Here is a 17,044-nt window from a genome sequence, read left to right on the forward strand (position 1 = left end):
TATGTGCAAATACATTGTTCAATATTGTAATCAAATAGCAAATCTGTCAAAGAGTGCATATAAAGAGACTCAGGAAGAGAGAATGGGGAGGTAAATGTGTGAGGCCATTTTATTGTCCACTCGCAATCCAAATTCCTCGTCTTATTTTTTCTGCACTACACATCACTTAAAGTGGATTTCCTTTTCTCTTCATGCTTATACTGAGTAGTGCAGTGTAACCACAAGGAAACGTTTTTAAACCGTTAAACCAGTTGGAAGAATTGTGCAGGCTGACTCTATTTCCTTTAATTAAATCAAACATTTTAGTTGTATCTGAAAATTAGAAGTGAATAGTCCGTGCTTCTGAAGCAGCAGTTTCTTTTTCTGGAAAACAGCAGCAGTCTCATACATATTTTAATTTCACCAGTGGTGGACTTGAGATCATGGCGACTTTCCTTCAGCTTTACCAAAACAGCACGACAGAGAGAAGTGTATTTTTGAACCTCAACAATAATTGAATAATTATCTTATCAAGCATTTAATTAAGGATAGCCATTTGAAACTATTGAAAAGAAAAAGTGTACAAAGCGCCATCAAACTATTGCAATTAGGGCCTGTGCAGATTTAAAGCAAAAGCCAATTCATATCCGGCAGCAGAATCCACTTCTTTATCTCACCTTTAAAGCCTCCCACTGGACCTCCAGCTGGAAGACATCAAACCAAAGGTCAGGTTGAGAATGAGAAAGTCAGTATCAGGGGCCAGTCGGAGGATGAGAGCACAGCAGAGATCTAAGCCGAGGCCTGCATGGCTCACCATGACAATACAGATGGCCTTACCTTATGTTTGGTCAAGAAGTTTTTACTGAAATATTTTCTTTTTTTTTTCTTCTTTTTTCTTTTGTATTCAACCTTCAGTCTTTGCAGGTAAACCAGTCTAATAAGATTGAATTCAAAGACTAGTCAATATTGTGAAATTTAAATGATTTACTCTGCTAATTGCTGATTTCATTTCATTTGATGTCTGTTCAATAGACATTAAGTCTGAGAAATATTCTTTAGAGGTTTAAATAGAAGGAGAAGATGGACTTTATTTATCCCTGTGGGGAAATGTAATGCTTTCATTCTGTTGTTAAATAGGCTGAAATACACAAACATGTTCCTGTGGACATGCACTAATGGAGAGATGTCAGAGGCAGGGGGCTGCACACATGAACGAGCGCCCGAGCAGTGGGGGGTTTGGTGCGTTGCTCAGCAGCACCTCGGCAGTGCTCAGGATGTGAGCTGGCCCCTCTCCGGCAACTAGCCGAACTTCCACACTTGGTCCATAATTGGACTTGAACAGTGGGACCTCCCGTTCCCAACCCCGGTCCCTACAGACTGAGCTACTGTACATGTTTCCATTCATATTCATGTGTTGCTTTGTGTGTGTTCAAAGCAACGTGATGTGGATGCTCAGATGATTAAGACCAAATCCTGAGGTTTGGAAATACTGGAAATATGTGAGTATGTGCTCAGTGAAACCCTGGCTCATTATACATGTTGTTATTCTGATAAGCCTCACTAGTGTTTATTTTCGCCAACATGATGGACATTATGAGGCCAACATACCAGGACAGAGCATGTTCCTAATGAAGTATTTTGATAATTAGGGTCAGCGTGTAAACACAGGCCGTCAGTCCCCCCCCCCCCGCTTGGGATTTGACTAATTCAGTGTGTAAATTAGTTAATGAAACCAATCGCACCGCCTCAGTCTTCATACTGTCTCATTTCAAACATGGCCTCTTTTAATTTACAGTCATTTCCTGTCTGCTTCATTACACTGAGTCATTATGAGCAGGTAACGATGTATTTCTGATATTTGAAACGTATCGCAGGTGGTCATGATCCAGTAACTCTACATCGTGAACAGTTGTATACATAACAGGATGGCCCTGTTCGTGTGCATTATAAAATATTAAGTGACAACAGCACAAGCCTCCTCTAAAGTCTGTCCTCTGTTCTGTTGCGACGAGAGTACAGCCGAGGGGACAGACTCATTCACTACATTTCGCTGTTGCCTTTGGGCTGCTCACTGGTGCTCGTCCTCTTTGCTTGTGTCACTTGCATCTTTGCAGTGCACTTCAGGCCTAATGACACGCAACACTGCAGGGCTCTGCCTATGGAGAGACAACAGTAGTGCTGTGACTGTAAGACGTGCTCTCCCTGTTTGGAGCTTTACATCAAGGACACAGAGCAGTGGCACTTCATGCCTCACCCCTCTGTTTAAACCTATTTTTTTTTTTTTTAAAGGGGACAGCTCTTGAGCTTCTACAGTGTGAAGAAAATAAAGGTCTTTTATATAACTGGCCTCATTCTCATGGACAATGACTCACACTGTCCTCTTGCATTGTGCGATGCTATAGAAACTAGAAATGATTATTTTATTGGAGATCCATCACCTTGAGTGCAAACTAGCTTGAAGACTTGTGAAAAACATAACCATTTAGAAGACATGACAATGAAAATGAGTTTGTGTTTATTTTGTCAGAAACAACTGTGGCCAATCTTTGGTATTTAAAACAAGTGTTGACTCTGAGTTTCTGGAAAATAAAGTTTCTTCTTATCTTAGTTTGAGTTGGAGGGAAACTAACCAAACCATGATGACCCCCCCCCCCCCCCCCCCCCCTCCCAGATCTAAATATAAACCAATAATTGAGACTTAAAGATGGAATTAAAACTAAGCAGTTTAATCTTCCAGGTTACATATTCATTTCACATTTTCCTTTGGTAGAAAATGCTGCTATGCTGATAATAGAACCCCATCCAAAATGTGTCCTTGGTGGAGACAGAGAGGAGTCCTTTCATTAGGAAACAATCAGTTAACACTTCAGCACAAACGTACTGTGTGTTTGTTTTTAATGCTGTGAAGGACACAGTGCAAAAAGAATAGTGGTTTCCTCTGTGGCCTTGAGATCTTATAAACCATGTTAGTGTTGTATGAGCTACATGTCTTTCAAAATGTGAACTTGCTACTTTGTAACCAACCAAACTTACTCTAGAAAATAAAATTTACCCCCCCTCACACCACAAAAAAAGAAACTGATGCCAGCTCCTAATACACTTTTTAATATGGATTTTGAAATCAGTCAAAGATCCAAATAAATACTTTTAAAGTCTCTGTTAGTTGCTTTTAAGATATTTTTCAGAGCCGATAAGAAAATTAAAAAAATAGGGGTAAGATTCATTCATCCTTATTTAATCCAATCAAACATCACCAAACTACTTTAAACCAGAGCACACATCTCCCGCCCTTTAGACCTTTATTACACACACAAAGATCCGACGACATCTGCTACAGGAAATCAAATCGTAGGTTTAATACCAGTAGACTCGTCTTTAACCTCGCAGTATTTGCAATTCAAACTCCAGTGACTGCTCTTTGAAACCAATTACTTACAACCTACTCACAATCATAGTTGTACACATTTATTTTGCTCAAACATTTGAACAAATTGAATAAGGGCTAGGTTTTAACAGAAAAACATAACACCTAATAAAAAAAAAACCTTACTTGTTGGTTTGACCTGCAGGCTGTTTTCAAATCTACTCTTTAGTGATTTTGATGAATCCAAGATGAAACATATGACTCATTCAGGTTGTCTCATTTATATTCAGTTGAAATCAAGAAGGACAAAATCCCAAAATAATATTTGGTGAGACAATTAGAGTGAAACTTTGACAAACCAGCAACAAACCAGCAGCAATACATGTAATGTAAATACAGATGTGGGTTGAATAGTGGGTAACTTAGGGTTAAAGACAATGTGAGAGTAGGCCAGCAGTGTGTAAATATAAAGAGAAATATGGATGTAAAGGGGATTAATAAATACAATAGAATCAGTATAACAAAATAAACTCCACTGTGGAGAAAAGATACAGCTGTATGACTGTGATTACAGATTTGAAAGAGCAAAAAATAAAAAATAAATGATTACACCTAACTAGCTGAAACTTGCTTGTTGACCCTTTCATGCCAATAGAGTGAAACAGAGGGAGAAAGAGAGAAATAAAAAAATATGAGACCCAATTAAGCTGGGCTAAAACACTGCTTTTCACACCTGATGAAATCCTGTCTGCTTCCATAAAAAGCCTCTCTCTGCAGCTCCCATTCACTTATTAAATAAGGGAACTTTTTAAACACAGGGGAGGAAAACTAATCTGTAATGCCTAGACTGTTGCTCGATGAGCTGTGTCCTCCACACAGAGGACTGATTTAAAAAGTGAATTACTAGTCGCCTTGTAGTATGGGATGAATTATTGCAACTGGATGATATATTGTTATTGTATTGTTACAGGGAATGCAACAGTGCTATGGCAGGGCTGAAGCTCATTTTGTAGGTACAACAACAGTCTGTACATGACTTTATCCTCTCTGATCTTATTTCTTAAATTCCCCTCCTCTTTTTTATTCTTCAGTTTTTATCAAAGGCGTTATTTCCATGCTTGCCTTCTCTACATTAAGTATGATTACCTTATAAAGTGCCATTCTTTTTGCCATGTAATCTGTATTGAGGCAGACTTAAACCAATGTTCCCTGTCAACTATTTTTGCTTTAAAATATGCTGAATAGGTGTGCCGGTAGGCGAGTGGTTTGGGCGTGCGCCCCATGTGCGGAGGTTGAGGTCCTCGAAGCGAGCGGCCCAAGTTTGGCCCAAATAATGCGAAATAGCTCAAAAAATTCATAGAAGGAAAAAAACATCCGGGTATTCTGAAACCATTTCAGACAGTGATGAAGGATGGAAACTTTGGCGTAGATAAACAGGGTTGACTAATGATGCAATCAGGGGCAGGTGTGTAATAAGCGCGGGTAGTGCCATTCAGAAAGCCATGAGTGACTGAAACGAGATGTTTCAAATAGAACACAAAAAGTAGAATGCAGAAATCCATAGATGCAGTCATCACATTGTTATCGAAAGTTGAACAGAATTTAAAAAATCTCTGAATAAGATTTAAGTAGTACATATATCAAGCACAAAAGAGCCTCTAATTCCAGCCCTCCTTTAAGGCCTGCTCAGCATAACAGAGAAAGCATAAGACAGTGTCGTTTTTTATTAACATAACAAAGCAAATTTACATACAAATTAGGACACTATAAAACCCACTTAACAGTTTACAGGCCACTAACTATCTAATTAAACCATCAAATTAAGGCTGAAATAATAACTCAAACGCCTTCTTCCATAAGGCTTACTCAGCAAAATGTAAAGAAACCAAAAATTTCCGCTCAACTTTGATTCATTCAAAAGATTGCACTGATGAGAATACAACGCCTGGTGGTCTTACATGTTATCTTTAGTTTAGGGTCTTTTCAAGCCACATTTTCAGCCAAAATTTGTTTTTAATGAAGGCTGGGAGACCTCACAGAGAGCTCTTTGGATCTGAGAGTTCAATTAATGCTGTAATGTAGTCTGGGGTCAAACAGTCGTAGCAGTCAATAAAAAACATCAACGACAGGCCAGTGGAGTAGATCAAACGATACCATCTTTTTTGTCTATTACAATTGAAAGCCTCTCATTTCTTTATGCATATGAAGCAAGTACAAACTGTTCTCTGACTTTACAAAGGAGAGTTTAATGAAGAGCACTGCTTGAAATGAGGCAGTCTGTTTGTCAAATAAACTGGTCCCATTAAACAGGTTGAAAGATATTGACCTTCCTGTTTCCACAACATTTGCATTTTGTAAAAAAAAATGTTTTATTAAGACATGATTGGGTATCCCTAAGCCATATTACTGTGTCTTTGATTTCAGTAATTGAAAATGAAATAATTTTGATGTGTTGAGGCTCAGTCTTAGAGACTAATTTGCGCGTCCAATAGGATTAGAGATGATTGCTACATGCACTGTCAAGGTTAAAGCATTTTATTGGATTTTCTGAGGTCTGATTCCAGCTCAGTTGGTTGTTGGTTTATATTTTTACAGTGTGTAAGCACAGAGCAGGGGAGGGAATAGTGGTTTTATAAGACTGTTAGGTAGTTACACATTTTATAAAACTGACTTGATTTAATTTTGTGATTGAATTTGAATTGTCTGATGGATTAAATGTTCCTCGGCCTTGCAGAGCCCCCGTCAGGATTCAGACTCCTGATCTGAAATCTCAGGCAGGTTTAGCTCTTTGAACAGCACCTCTGGGACGTGGGGATTTAATTCTGTGTGTCTGCTGATGACATGGATTTGAACCTACAGTATATGTGCTGCAGTACCATTAAAAATGAAATGGCCTCTGTGAAACCAGTTGTCTTGTAAATCAATATGGCGTGTGTGCCAAATCATTCCTGCATGCTTTGTTTATGAGATTCTTCTGCCTAATTAATATGCAAATATGCAGTAATCCTCCTGAGAATCAAACGTATCTGGAGGAAATGCTGAAATATCCTGACACTGACTGAATCTTGTGAAAAGGCAACTCTCAGTTTATATTTCAATGCGACAGCCCTGGTTAATGAAATGTTTAGCTTCGGTCTTAAGTGTCCAACAGGGTTTTATTTGCTCTACACATGTGTATTAGTATAACATTATTACTGCTTTGATGTCATTAATGTCCCTCCTGATCTAATGTGGTTAATAGCAGGCTTGGTGTTCTTCATTCACAGCAGGTAGCCAGCAGCCGTTTGGCTCCCAGCAGAAATGTTCGTGGACAGTTTGATGCTAATGATCCTGGCCCAGCATTATACTGATCACTCAACCTTATGTATGTATTTTCAGGCCAAGCGTTCACACTGTGCTAATAATTCCAGTTAAGCTTAGCTAGCCATGTATCAACAGTTTCTATGGCAACGCATAACCATAGTGTCTCCTTTTTATTCACAAGCTTTTGTGCTGAACACATGTTTGGCCGTGGGTTGTAAAGGGTGACAATCCCTGGTGAGGTATTGTCCTCTACCCATAATTATGATCATCTCTTTGTGCACTAATATTGCATTATCCCAGGAGTTAATCCATTTCCCTTAATAATCCATTTAAAACTCTGTAATCTTACCCACAGTGGACTGCCCTCAAACAGATCTCTGTTTATACCCTGGTTTAATATGTATAAGATAAATACAATATTTATTGGTGTAATCCTGCATTTGCCCATTGTTCCAATAAAGACAGGCATTATTATGTTCTGGAGGGGGGGAAATGAATAAAAATTAAAAATCGAGTTAGCTCACTTTAGAACCACAGTTACGATATGATTTTGTGAAAACGAGCAGACAATCAAACCAGTCGAAACTACGAGTTAAAATACAAGAATATACATGTTCAAGTATAGCCTCAGCTTAATGCAGGATGATAAATGGTTCAATGATTCAAACTGAAAATGATTTAAAAGCAGTGGTTTTAGTGTTCAAATTAGAAGATACGTGATTGGTTAAAAAAGAAACAAACACAATTGGTAAACAACCTTCCTGCCAATAAATATATTTTTGGTGAGCCGGCTCCTCAGTCAGAAAAGTCTGGACATGCCCCTGATACATGGCGTCACATAGAAGTAATAACGTATCATGTCTAAACTCTAAATGGCTTAATAAAGCGAAATAAAATGAATTGATAAACAGTCAGAGAAACAACAGTCATAACAGATTAATATTTAAACCGGTTGCCCTCTCAGATGGATGCAAAATGTAACCTTATGGATAAACAGTTGAAGTAGTAAAGTTATCAATAAACAGTTTAAAGAGAAGCTTAAAGTAGTGAATAATATCTTTTGAAAATGTTGGTTGGATTTCTCTATTTTAATTTCATATTTTCACATTTCATCTTTTCTGGGATTTTTCATGGTTTGCTTAGTGATTTTTAAAATGTTTTATTTCAATATTTCCTTTTCTCTTTGTCTTGATGCTTTCGATGTCTTGTGTGAAACACTTTGAATTGCCTTGTTGCTGAAATGTGCTATCAACTTGACTTGACTTGACTTGACTTAAAGATTGGAAAACAGATCAAATAGTGTAGAATATGAAAGGTTAATGTTATGAAGGACAGAAGTCACCTTTAAACAGTTTTGGCTAAAAGCAACAAAAGGCATGGTTGAAACATTGATCTTCTGCTTTATAGTGTTAGCCTTAATAATTACAGATACACTTACATATACACAATCAGTTGAGTTTATGAGTAAATGAAATGTTGTTTTTATTTGATCCAAATGATCACGTTAATGTTGTCCTCCAGGAGGTGTACTAAAGTATCTTTGACTGTATACATTCTATGGGCGACTTCAGGCAGAAAAAGATGGCCGTCGGTGTGTTTTGTTGAATAGACACTTGAATGAGATAAAAAGGTGAAAGAGGGTCAATACCATGCTTTCAGACGCAGAAAGTGTTCCAGAGTTCAATCTTATATTAACAATATTACTCTTCCATACATATTGTGATTAAAAAAACACACACCATCCAGTCAACCTATATATACACTCTACCCTGATAAATTTATAACTATTAAGCCTCTGTAAGGTGCCATGTGACTTGTGATTTATTACAAACACCAGCTGCATGTCTGCAGGTTCAGTGGGATGCAAAATTGCCTCTGCATGCAATGCCTGGTAAAAAGGTGTAGCATGTGTCTCACAATCCAGAAATCACATGTTTTCTGTTGGAGAAGAGACAGAGAATGATGGAGATCATTACTTTACGGCGTTGATTAAGATTAAAAAAAAAACACTGAACGCTGTTGATTTAAAGAGACAGATACTCGGAATACAGTATGTAATAGTGCAAGACATGCTTTCTGCTTTCTTTAGCAAAGAAGCTAGTTAACATTGGTTACTACAATCATTAAATCAGTCCAATATAATAACATTTAAATACTATAATTTTCTATAAAATGTATCTGCAGCAGATATAGAAGTTTCTTTCTCAACATGAGCGTTCCAAGCTGCTACTTTGTATGTTAGTGTGTCACAGAAAAACAGCATGAAACCAGTTGTGTGCACATGTCTCATCCCTTGAAGGCATGTAGGATTGATGACCTGTGGTGATATATTTGGAAAATCATTTCCTTGTAATTTGCTATGGGGCGAAAATAGACGGAAATGTGCAGCATTATTTTATAATTACATTTTACATTTAAAAAATGTGCACAGATAAGGTCAGAAGCTTGCATGAAAACATCTCTGCACACATGATTACAGTCCATTATTCTGCACTATAGTTCAGTCCTGCTCTGTTCCATTTCATACACACATGATTCTCTGTACATATGTGAGATAAATTGCATCTTACCCCTCTGTGCTCGTTTACAAGGTCCAAGCATGAGAAAATCTACATTTCATTTCAATAAGCCTTGTTCTTGCTCAGCCATTGGGGGTCACTTACCAGGGTCTGATTCAATTATTCCTCCGTTCACAACAGGAGGAAAACATTTTCATGGTGAGCGGTTTGCTTAAATAGATTACCATCTCAAATAATTCAATTTCCGTTAATTTGATTGATTTCATACCAAGGGGGAGAAAGAAATCTTAATTTAAAACCATTGCATTTCTAATCAAACATTAGCTGAGAAAGAGCCCGGGCGAGAATCCTTTATTACCAGTTTTCCCCGCTAATTTAAATAGAAAATGCTGACGGCCGCCCTCTTTAAATGGCACCGCCAGTGTTCAGTGTGTGACCAGATCTCCACAATGAATACCATTTTCAAGCAGCATGCACATTCCTCACATTATACAATACATAGCCTACACACACACACACACACACACACATTCCTGCCATACACAGACATATGACTGGACATTACTACAGAGGATCCAGATGAAGCAGTTCAGTCATCTGATCCATTTCCATCCATTATTCATCCCGCTTGTAGAGACAGGGACGCTGGGCATCTCTTCTCAGAGACACCCAGGAACCCCATCTATTCTCCTGAGCAAAGGAAATACCATGCAGTATGGTGGATCGATTCACCAGAGAATAACAAAAAACTAAAGTTTGGGCTGTAAAGAAATGAATTTTGTAGACAAAATTATCACAAATCTGCAAAAGAAAAGTTACAAATTTGAGAAACAGGAGCGACAAAGCATGGAAGTATAACTTATTGAGAATGTCTCCACCAGGTGCAGACCGATGCTATGCCGTCTGAAAATAAAGCAGCCCAGGCCGGCGCTGTGAGGGGAAAACACCTTGTGGAGACATTGTGTGAGTGGCAGGCAGAACTGGCAAGCTGCCACAGATAATAACATCTGAAATAAATTTGATGTGTGGAATTCAATCTGTAGCGATGGGGACGGCCGAAGCATCGGAGTGAAGCTCTAAATGCTATCTACTCATCCATGGAATGAGGACTGACACGCAGGCTCAGAGAATAGATTGTGCAATTAGCAGCCTTTGTGCTGTTTTGACACAATGAAGGAGGGAAATGAGATTCAACGTTGTCATGCACTGCTCCTCTGTAGCTCTGCGAAATTCCCAGAAGATATTCCAAATGTACTGTTCCAGGTGAGAATAAGTACGGGAAGCTGAAACAAGACCAGATACAGAGACAGTTCATCTGGTCACACTTATTAATAATCTCCTCTATTTCATTTCCAGTCAGGAGGTGTTATTTTAGCATGTGAATTTTCTTCTTCATTTCAATTTTTAGAAGCGTGTCACCTTTTGAGCACGTGTCAGCTACAATTACAAGCTGCAATACCCAGTTCAAGGCAACGGGGGCGCTCTATGAGTAGGCTTGAACACGGTTGATTCAGAGAGTTTCACAAAACTTTACTGACTTCACTTTGAATGAAACTGTGTTTAATGCTGTGGTGCCACATCCAGTCCGATGTCTTCATGATTTCTTTCAAATACCACAAAGCCCCCCTGAATACCTGTTGTTACAGTCCAACTGAGCAAGTGCATAAATGTGTGTTTCTGTCGTGTGAAATAGGCGCACCGCTTCTTAACAGGCAGCCTCAAACAGACTGCAATACACACTCCGTTTAACAAACAGCACCTTTATATCGATATTGGCCTCACAACTGTATAATAAACACAAACTAAATGCGGTTTCAGCACAGAATTATTTGTGCTCAAGCTGTAAAAAAAACCCTCGATGCGGCGAGTTGAGGGTGCGTTGGTCTCACTTTCATGAACTAACAGCCTATAACCATAAAAGAAAATGGCTCTAATATTCCTATAAAGTGTGTGTGGTTCTCACTGGTGAGTTTATGGTTACCTCACCGCGCTCCAGTGTGTTTTACACTTCCCATGGCATCACAGTAATATTCCTTCTATACTCCTAGTGGGAATTATTGTGCGCCTTTTGTGCTCACTGGCAATCTATTACAGTTCTGACATTTCTTTTTTTTTTATTCTTCCCAATGCCACTGTAATATTCCTATATCATTTTATAGGCCTAGATGTCATTGCAACATAATGCAGCCCAATATGATCGCAAGCTCCCTGCTTGAGCCCTCCCTCCCTCCTCCTCCTCTCATGTGTCTACATTTTCATCCCATGGCCGTCTCTAGGTGATTTAGCGCCGCCAGTCTCAAGCAGGTGTCCAACATGGCGATCACGGGGAGCGGATCTCTCGCTATTTCTCTCTCGGTTTTCGTGATTTTGTCGGCGTTTCTGCAAAAAGGTAAGAGTTGAATGCTTTATTTTATTTTGGTCTGGGAGTCAGTATTTCCTCCTCTTCCTCCACAGCAGTAAAGCCGGGAGAGTAGCGGGGAGAAGTTGTGTTGCGTTTTGCGCGCTGGATGCGCACAAGCTTCCCCACGAATCTCAGCATCACTTTCTGTCGCTTTGGACTCCACAATTTCCACGCTGGTTCTTCGGGATTGTTGGGCTATTTATTTCGCGGTTTTATCGCACATTTATTGGATTTTTTTTACTACATTATATAGGCTACGGAGGACGGCTGTAACAAAAGTAACGCGAATGCTTCACAATTGCGTATGCGCAGTTAAAGTATCCCTAGTGATAATCGTGCGAAATGTACGTACAAGTACATAACCTAAAGGGCAAGTTAAATGCATTGCACACTGAAACGTGCCTCTTAAATGACACAACACGACTCAAACGCACTCCTTTCCATTAGTGATGATTCCGCATACTATTCCCAACTCATCAACAGTGACTCCAAATCTCTCAAGTGTGAGCTTCACGTGCATCTTTGGAGCAAAAACACGCATTGCAGCTCTCGTCTCGCACAGTGTCCTCTGTCCGCACAACCGCAGCCTCCGATAGCAGAGAGTTGTGTGTGTGTGTGTGTGTGCGTGTGTGCGTGTGTGTGTGTGTGCGTGTGTGTGTGTGTGTTCCAGTCCGCAGTCTTCACTTCTCCTCCTGTCAGAGATGTAAATCTGCTGCATGATAAACCAGGACCATTGCATTTTCCCTCTCCGTTATCCCTCCGCTGTTGCATCAGTTACATGCGTCAGTGTTTCTCCCTCCTTTTTTTTTTATTCCTGGAAAACGTTCCCGTTGTCAATAACTGACGCATGTAAAGCGGTCAAATGTCACTTTGCAGCCGCTTTAAATCCCTCCCAGTGTGTAAGATGGATATGTTGTGTTGTTATTCCTCCGGGTTATTTAAAAAAAAAAAAAAAAAAAAAAAACCCCGGCATGCAACAGTTGCGTTGAAAAGGTTTGCACTTCCTTGGGTTGGGACTTCTTGGCGGTTTCATTTCTCTTCTCGATGATGCCAAGCAGTGTAGCTTACAATAGTGGTACCTGCATCAGCCATCAACAGGTCTGCAGAAAGTCATCAAAAACTGCGTGTGTTTGTTTGATGTGTGTTTGTTTGAGTCTGTGTAGTGGGTGTTAAGATCGGTAACCTGATCTACCAGCTTCCTGCTTTTATTTCCCAGTTGTTGAATTTATTACGGCTCGTGTTGAATAGCAGTTGAATGACATTTACAGCATTGTCTTGCGCCTCCTTGTCACATTAAGTTAATTAACCTCTCAGTCAAATAAAAGAATCCATCCTGAATGCACAATAACCTCGAGCTCAAAGCGCAGAGGTGCACCTTCAGTAAAAGAGACGCAGCATTTGAAATCCCCCAAACAGGAGACGGTGATCTGACCTCAGGTTTTTCATTCGTTTGATTGTGTTTGTGCCAGATGCTGCCTGGAGCAAAGAAAAGGAAGGGCCCCGGCTGTTGTTTTGTGAAGTGCTGACAGTCTGCTTTTTGACAGCCTCCAATTTTTCTTTGTTAATGCTCCACAATCCGATTTGTCTGCTGAGAGGGGAAGAGTCCCACTAACTGGATACTGCTTGACACGAGCGGTGTTTAGTTTAGTCTAAGGATACAGAGGAGAGCAGGGTTAATAAAAGAAAACAGAAAGATTCGGGGGTTTGTTGTTCTTAAAGGCATGCAGAGGGAGTGATACATCTCTGCTGTGCGTCCTGTTATGAAACCCTGAAACACTTTGCATCTGAACAAAAAGGTTCTCTCTAGTGGCACAGCGCTCCCCTGCTTCTCCCAGGGCTCGGCCTGTTGTAGCAGATCAGATGGTCAAATTTCAGAAGGTTGCATAATCCTGCTCTGTGCCAGCTTACAGTCATTCGTCAGGGCTGAGTGATGGTGAAGTGGATCAATACGAGCTGTCATGAAGCCTCAAGGCGCCGCTGAAGGACGGCATCTCAGAGAAACAAAAGGAAACGTACAGTTGTTACGGGTCTCTTGGTTGCCAGCTGGCACGTGACTCGATGAGTAATTGAAGATCTCTTGCTGCTTACGGTGGGCTCTGGCTTTGAAACAGATACCGCTCAAATCTGCGAGCAGTGTGCTGCTCTGCCCTCAATTTGTGTTTGCCTCCACTGTGTGTGTGAGTGTGTGTGTGTGTTCTGGTGGTTGGAAGTGTTTATTTCCTCAGTTATCATTCAACTGTTGAGCTGCTTTTCTTTATGTCAGTGGTGCCAACGTGTTCTCATTCCAGGTGTTTGAATACTGATGCCCCTTTTCCTGGCCCCCATACAAACAGACACACAGGATATTCTGTTTTCTGACTTTCATGTTAATGTGAAACTGCCTGTTAGTTAAGTGTAAAGCGAAAAAAGAACCTGGTTACGATTGAAATTCAAGATAAATTGGTAACTAGATAGAGTTTTGGTGTCACGCTGAATTTGGCAGTCTTGATCTTTGTTTCTTTTAGGCCATGTCCCTCTGAGCAGGTGCTCTGAACATCTAATAATGTCGCAGAGGGGTTTACATTGGGAGTTCTTCAAAAGGCTGCAGGGCCGTGCAAATGCAAAGGTTTACTTTGTTTTTGTTTGTGTGAGAGACATTATGATTCCTGAGACACTGTCAGTATTTGAAGACTCTACTTGTGTCCAAAAGAAGTATGTTTATACCTGTATGTGTACTTCAGTTGCTTGTTGAAGATACATTTATTACAAGAAGCAGATAACAAAGGCTTATCAAATTAGAAATGTAGATCTTACAGGAGTAAAAGTAGCAAAGCAGCAGTATAAATATTGCATTTTAAGTAAAATACCCAAATTAAAAAGACGCAATCCACACTTAAAGCTCCTGTGAGGAGCTTTAACTGGTTATTGAAAAGATTGAGTTGAATACTGATGGCTCCATCTGAGCTACAAAAGAAAACCAGACTACCAGTGAAAATACAGATTATTTCTGGATAGTTATTTTAATGCCTGTGAAAGTGTCAGATGAGACCCGGACAGCAATTTTTCCACACAGCAAAGATTCTCAGTGAGTGATATATTTAAATTAATAAAGGTAAATGATAAACATCTACCATGTAACAGGACAAGATCAGCACAGATAAGACATTCTGCTGTGTCCACATGGGGGCGCCAAAATCAACACAAACCAAAAGTTCCTCGCAGCAGCTTTAAAGTGTCAAACGTTGAACTACTTAAAGGACGATAGCTGTTTTTCTGTGTAAATAGTTATTCTCCAAAGTAACGACCAACTGCAAATGAAACCTCTTCAGTTTCGTAGTAGAACTACAAAGTCAGTTAAGATTGAAATATTTAAGTAAGAGTACACCAACGTTTTTACTTAAATGCAAATTTCAGAAGGACTGCGCCTGAAATCCTCCTGATGTGGCTGTTCACACATGCACTGCATAGCGAGAGACTGTCCCTGTCATGCGGAGGACATGGTGTAAAAAGAACGACGCGGAAGTGAAAGATGAAGCATATTGAGAATATTTACCTTCATAGCAATGTTACGTTTAGTTTTACAGAATCACAATATCACACCGGTCACGTACATTTAGTCTATGGTCATGCACTTACAGCAGGGAATAAACATCACCGCCCCCCTCCCACTTGCTCGTGGTGAATACTCCTGATTGTATCCTGCTGCGTTCTCACATTTTGTGCAAGTGTGAATGATAAAATCCTGTTTCTGAAAGCTGAGTTAATTACGTCATATTTGAGTGAAAACTTCAACTTTTTACTGTTACATGAGGTAGAGAAAATATGACATTTGTATTTTTTGGATCCGGATATACTAATTAATTAATGATGTAATTGTTTCTGCGCTATCAGAACCACACGCAGCACATCAGCACTCCCTCTGTAGCAAACCAAAGTCATCTCTCTCCTCCATCTGTGTAAAATAGCTCTCACCGTGCCGTACCATGTTTCAGGATAAATTTAATACCCCACTTAATGGCCCATTGATATGTGCCCCGCTCGTGAAGTATTTCATCGCCTGTACATTGAGATCAGCACAGTACATCATTTGTAAGAATAATAAACTCTTCTATTTAAAGAAATTGAATTTATTGCTCATTAAATTTACATTAAACTCTGCTTAATAAGCCCCACTCTAATTGCGAGATAATGCATGGCACTACTTTATGTGGTGGCAGCTAATCATACCGTTAAAAAGCGAGGGGCTTGCAGACAATTGGCAGCTGATGCATGGAAGGAACTTAGCCACTGGTTTGAGATGTAACAATGGAGGCCATGTGGATATCTATCCACACCTCCAGGCTCTGGGTTTTCTGCTTTTTGTGTACGTGTGTGAAGTTCTTGCTGGTAAATTGAATGTATTCAAACCATTAACACTGTGTTCGCGATCATGCTTCCCACTTTTTGAGATTTCTTATGAACAGGATGTGAAAGCAGAGGGTCCTTGCAGTTAGAAGTGAATAGCAGATTGGTGTTTGTCCATACAGGTCAAAGGCTGCGGCGAGTTAGCCTGAGAGAAGTTGGTTGTGGCGCTCAATGGTGGTGGGGAAAAAAGAGAAAACTCTTTTTATCCTTGACTTAATACACTTTTCTGCTTCTGAAAGGGTCCAATCTCCTCTCAGGAACATCACCTTGGGTGCTTGGTACAAGGGTTTTTCTCCACATAGTGGGACCTTGGAGTAAACACTGTATCTGCTAGTTTTGTCGAGGTCACAGGAGCACTGCTTTAGACATTTTCATCACTTTGAAAGATGTTTTAAAAATAAGAGGATTTTATTTCTTCTGCTGGGTAAGCGATTTGTACGGTGGTGTCTAACTGACGATCTGAAATATGTGTCTCTGTCCATCCGTCTGTGTGAAAATGTAGTAAACAGTCAATTAGGAGAAACAGACAGATGACAGGTTCTTTCATGACGGTGAGGACAGAAGCTTCCATTCATGACGCTGCTGTGGTAATGAGGAGGAGAGCTGATGTCTCTGCTTATGAATATGACATTGTTCTCTGTGTTCCCTGAATCTGAGAGACCTCACTCTCTTGGATACCATGCTTAGCAATGACAATCAAGCCTACAATGAAGTGGAAAAAAATACAGCAAATGTAATGTTTTTGTTTGGAAAAGGGCAGAGAGTGCACATTAGTACGGGTGATGGAGCAATTACAAGCCTCCATTAAGGCTGCGGAGCATTAGACGCACAGTACTTTCTAAAGGAAGACATCCATTGGGCAGATATGCTTTGTAAAACAAGAACTCACCATGATTCAAACAACATTTTTTAACATATGAGAATCTAGTTTTAAAAAAGTGTCTTGAAGTTGCCACCTTCTTAACCGTGGATGTGTGTCCCGGAAGATTTTGGGAAAAGTTTTGAAGATCATCCTCACTTACACTTTCTCTCACACTGGCCAAATTCAAATTTACCATTTTTATTTATTTACTTTAAAGATATTTTATGGGGGCC

At 39.8% G+C, this 17,044-nt stretch overlaps 1 protein-coding gene across 3 annotated transcripts in view; it reads left to right on the plus strand.

The window, feature by feature from the left end:
• Nucleotides 1-11,419: 11,419 nt before the first annotated feature.
• cadm1b (cell adhesion molecule 1b) overlaps nucleotides 11,420-17,044 on the plus strand; it is a 158,053-nt gene continuing 152,428 nt past the window's right edge. For 2 of the 3 annotated variants that reach the window (XM_061046684.1, XM_061046686.1), the window contains exon 1: nucleotides 11,420-11,554. In XM_061046684.1, the coding sequence (XP_060902667.1) occupies nucleotides 11,479-11,554 (76 nt within the window). In that variant the 5' untranslated portion in view covers nucleotides 11,420-11,478. The remainder of the gene's footprint in view (nucleotides 11,555-17,044) is intronic. The other variant, XM_061046685.1, reaches the window with a different exon arrangement.

The sequence above is a fragment of the Labrus mixtus genome, chromosome 9 (genome assembly GCF_963584025.1).
Source record: "Labrus mixtus chromosome 9, fLabMix1.1, whole genome shotgun sequence".
Lineage (NCBI taxonomy): Eukaryota > Metazoa > Chordata > Actinopteri > Labriformes > Labridae > Labrus > Labrus mixtus.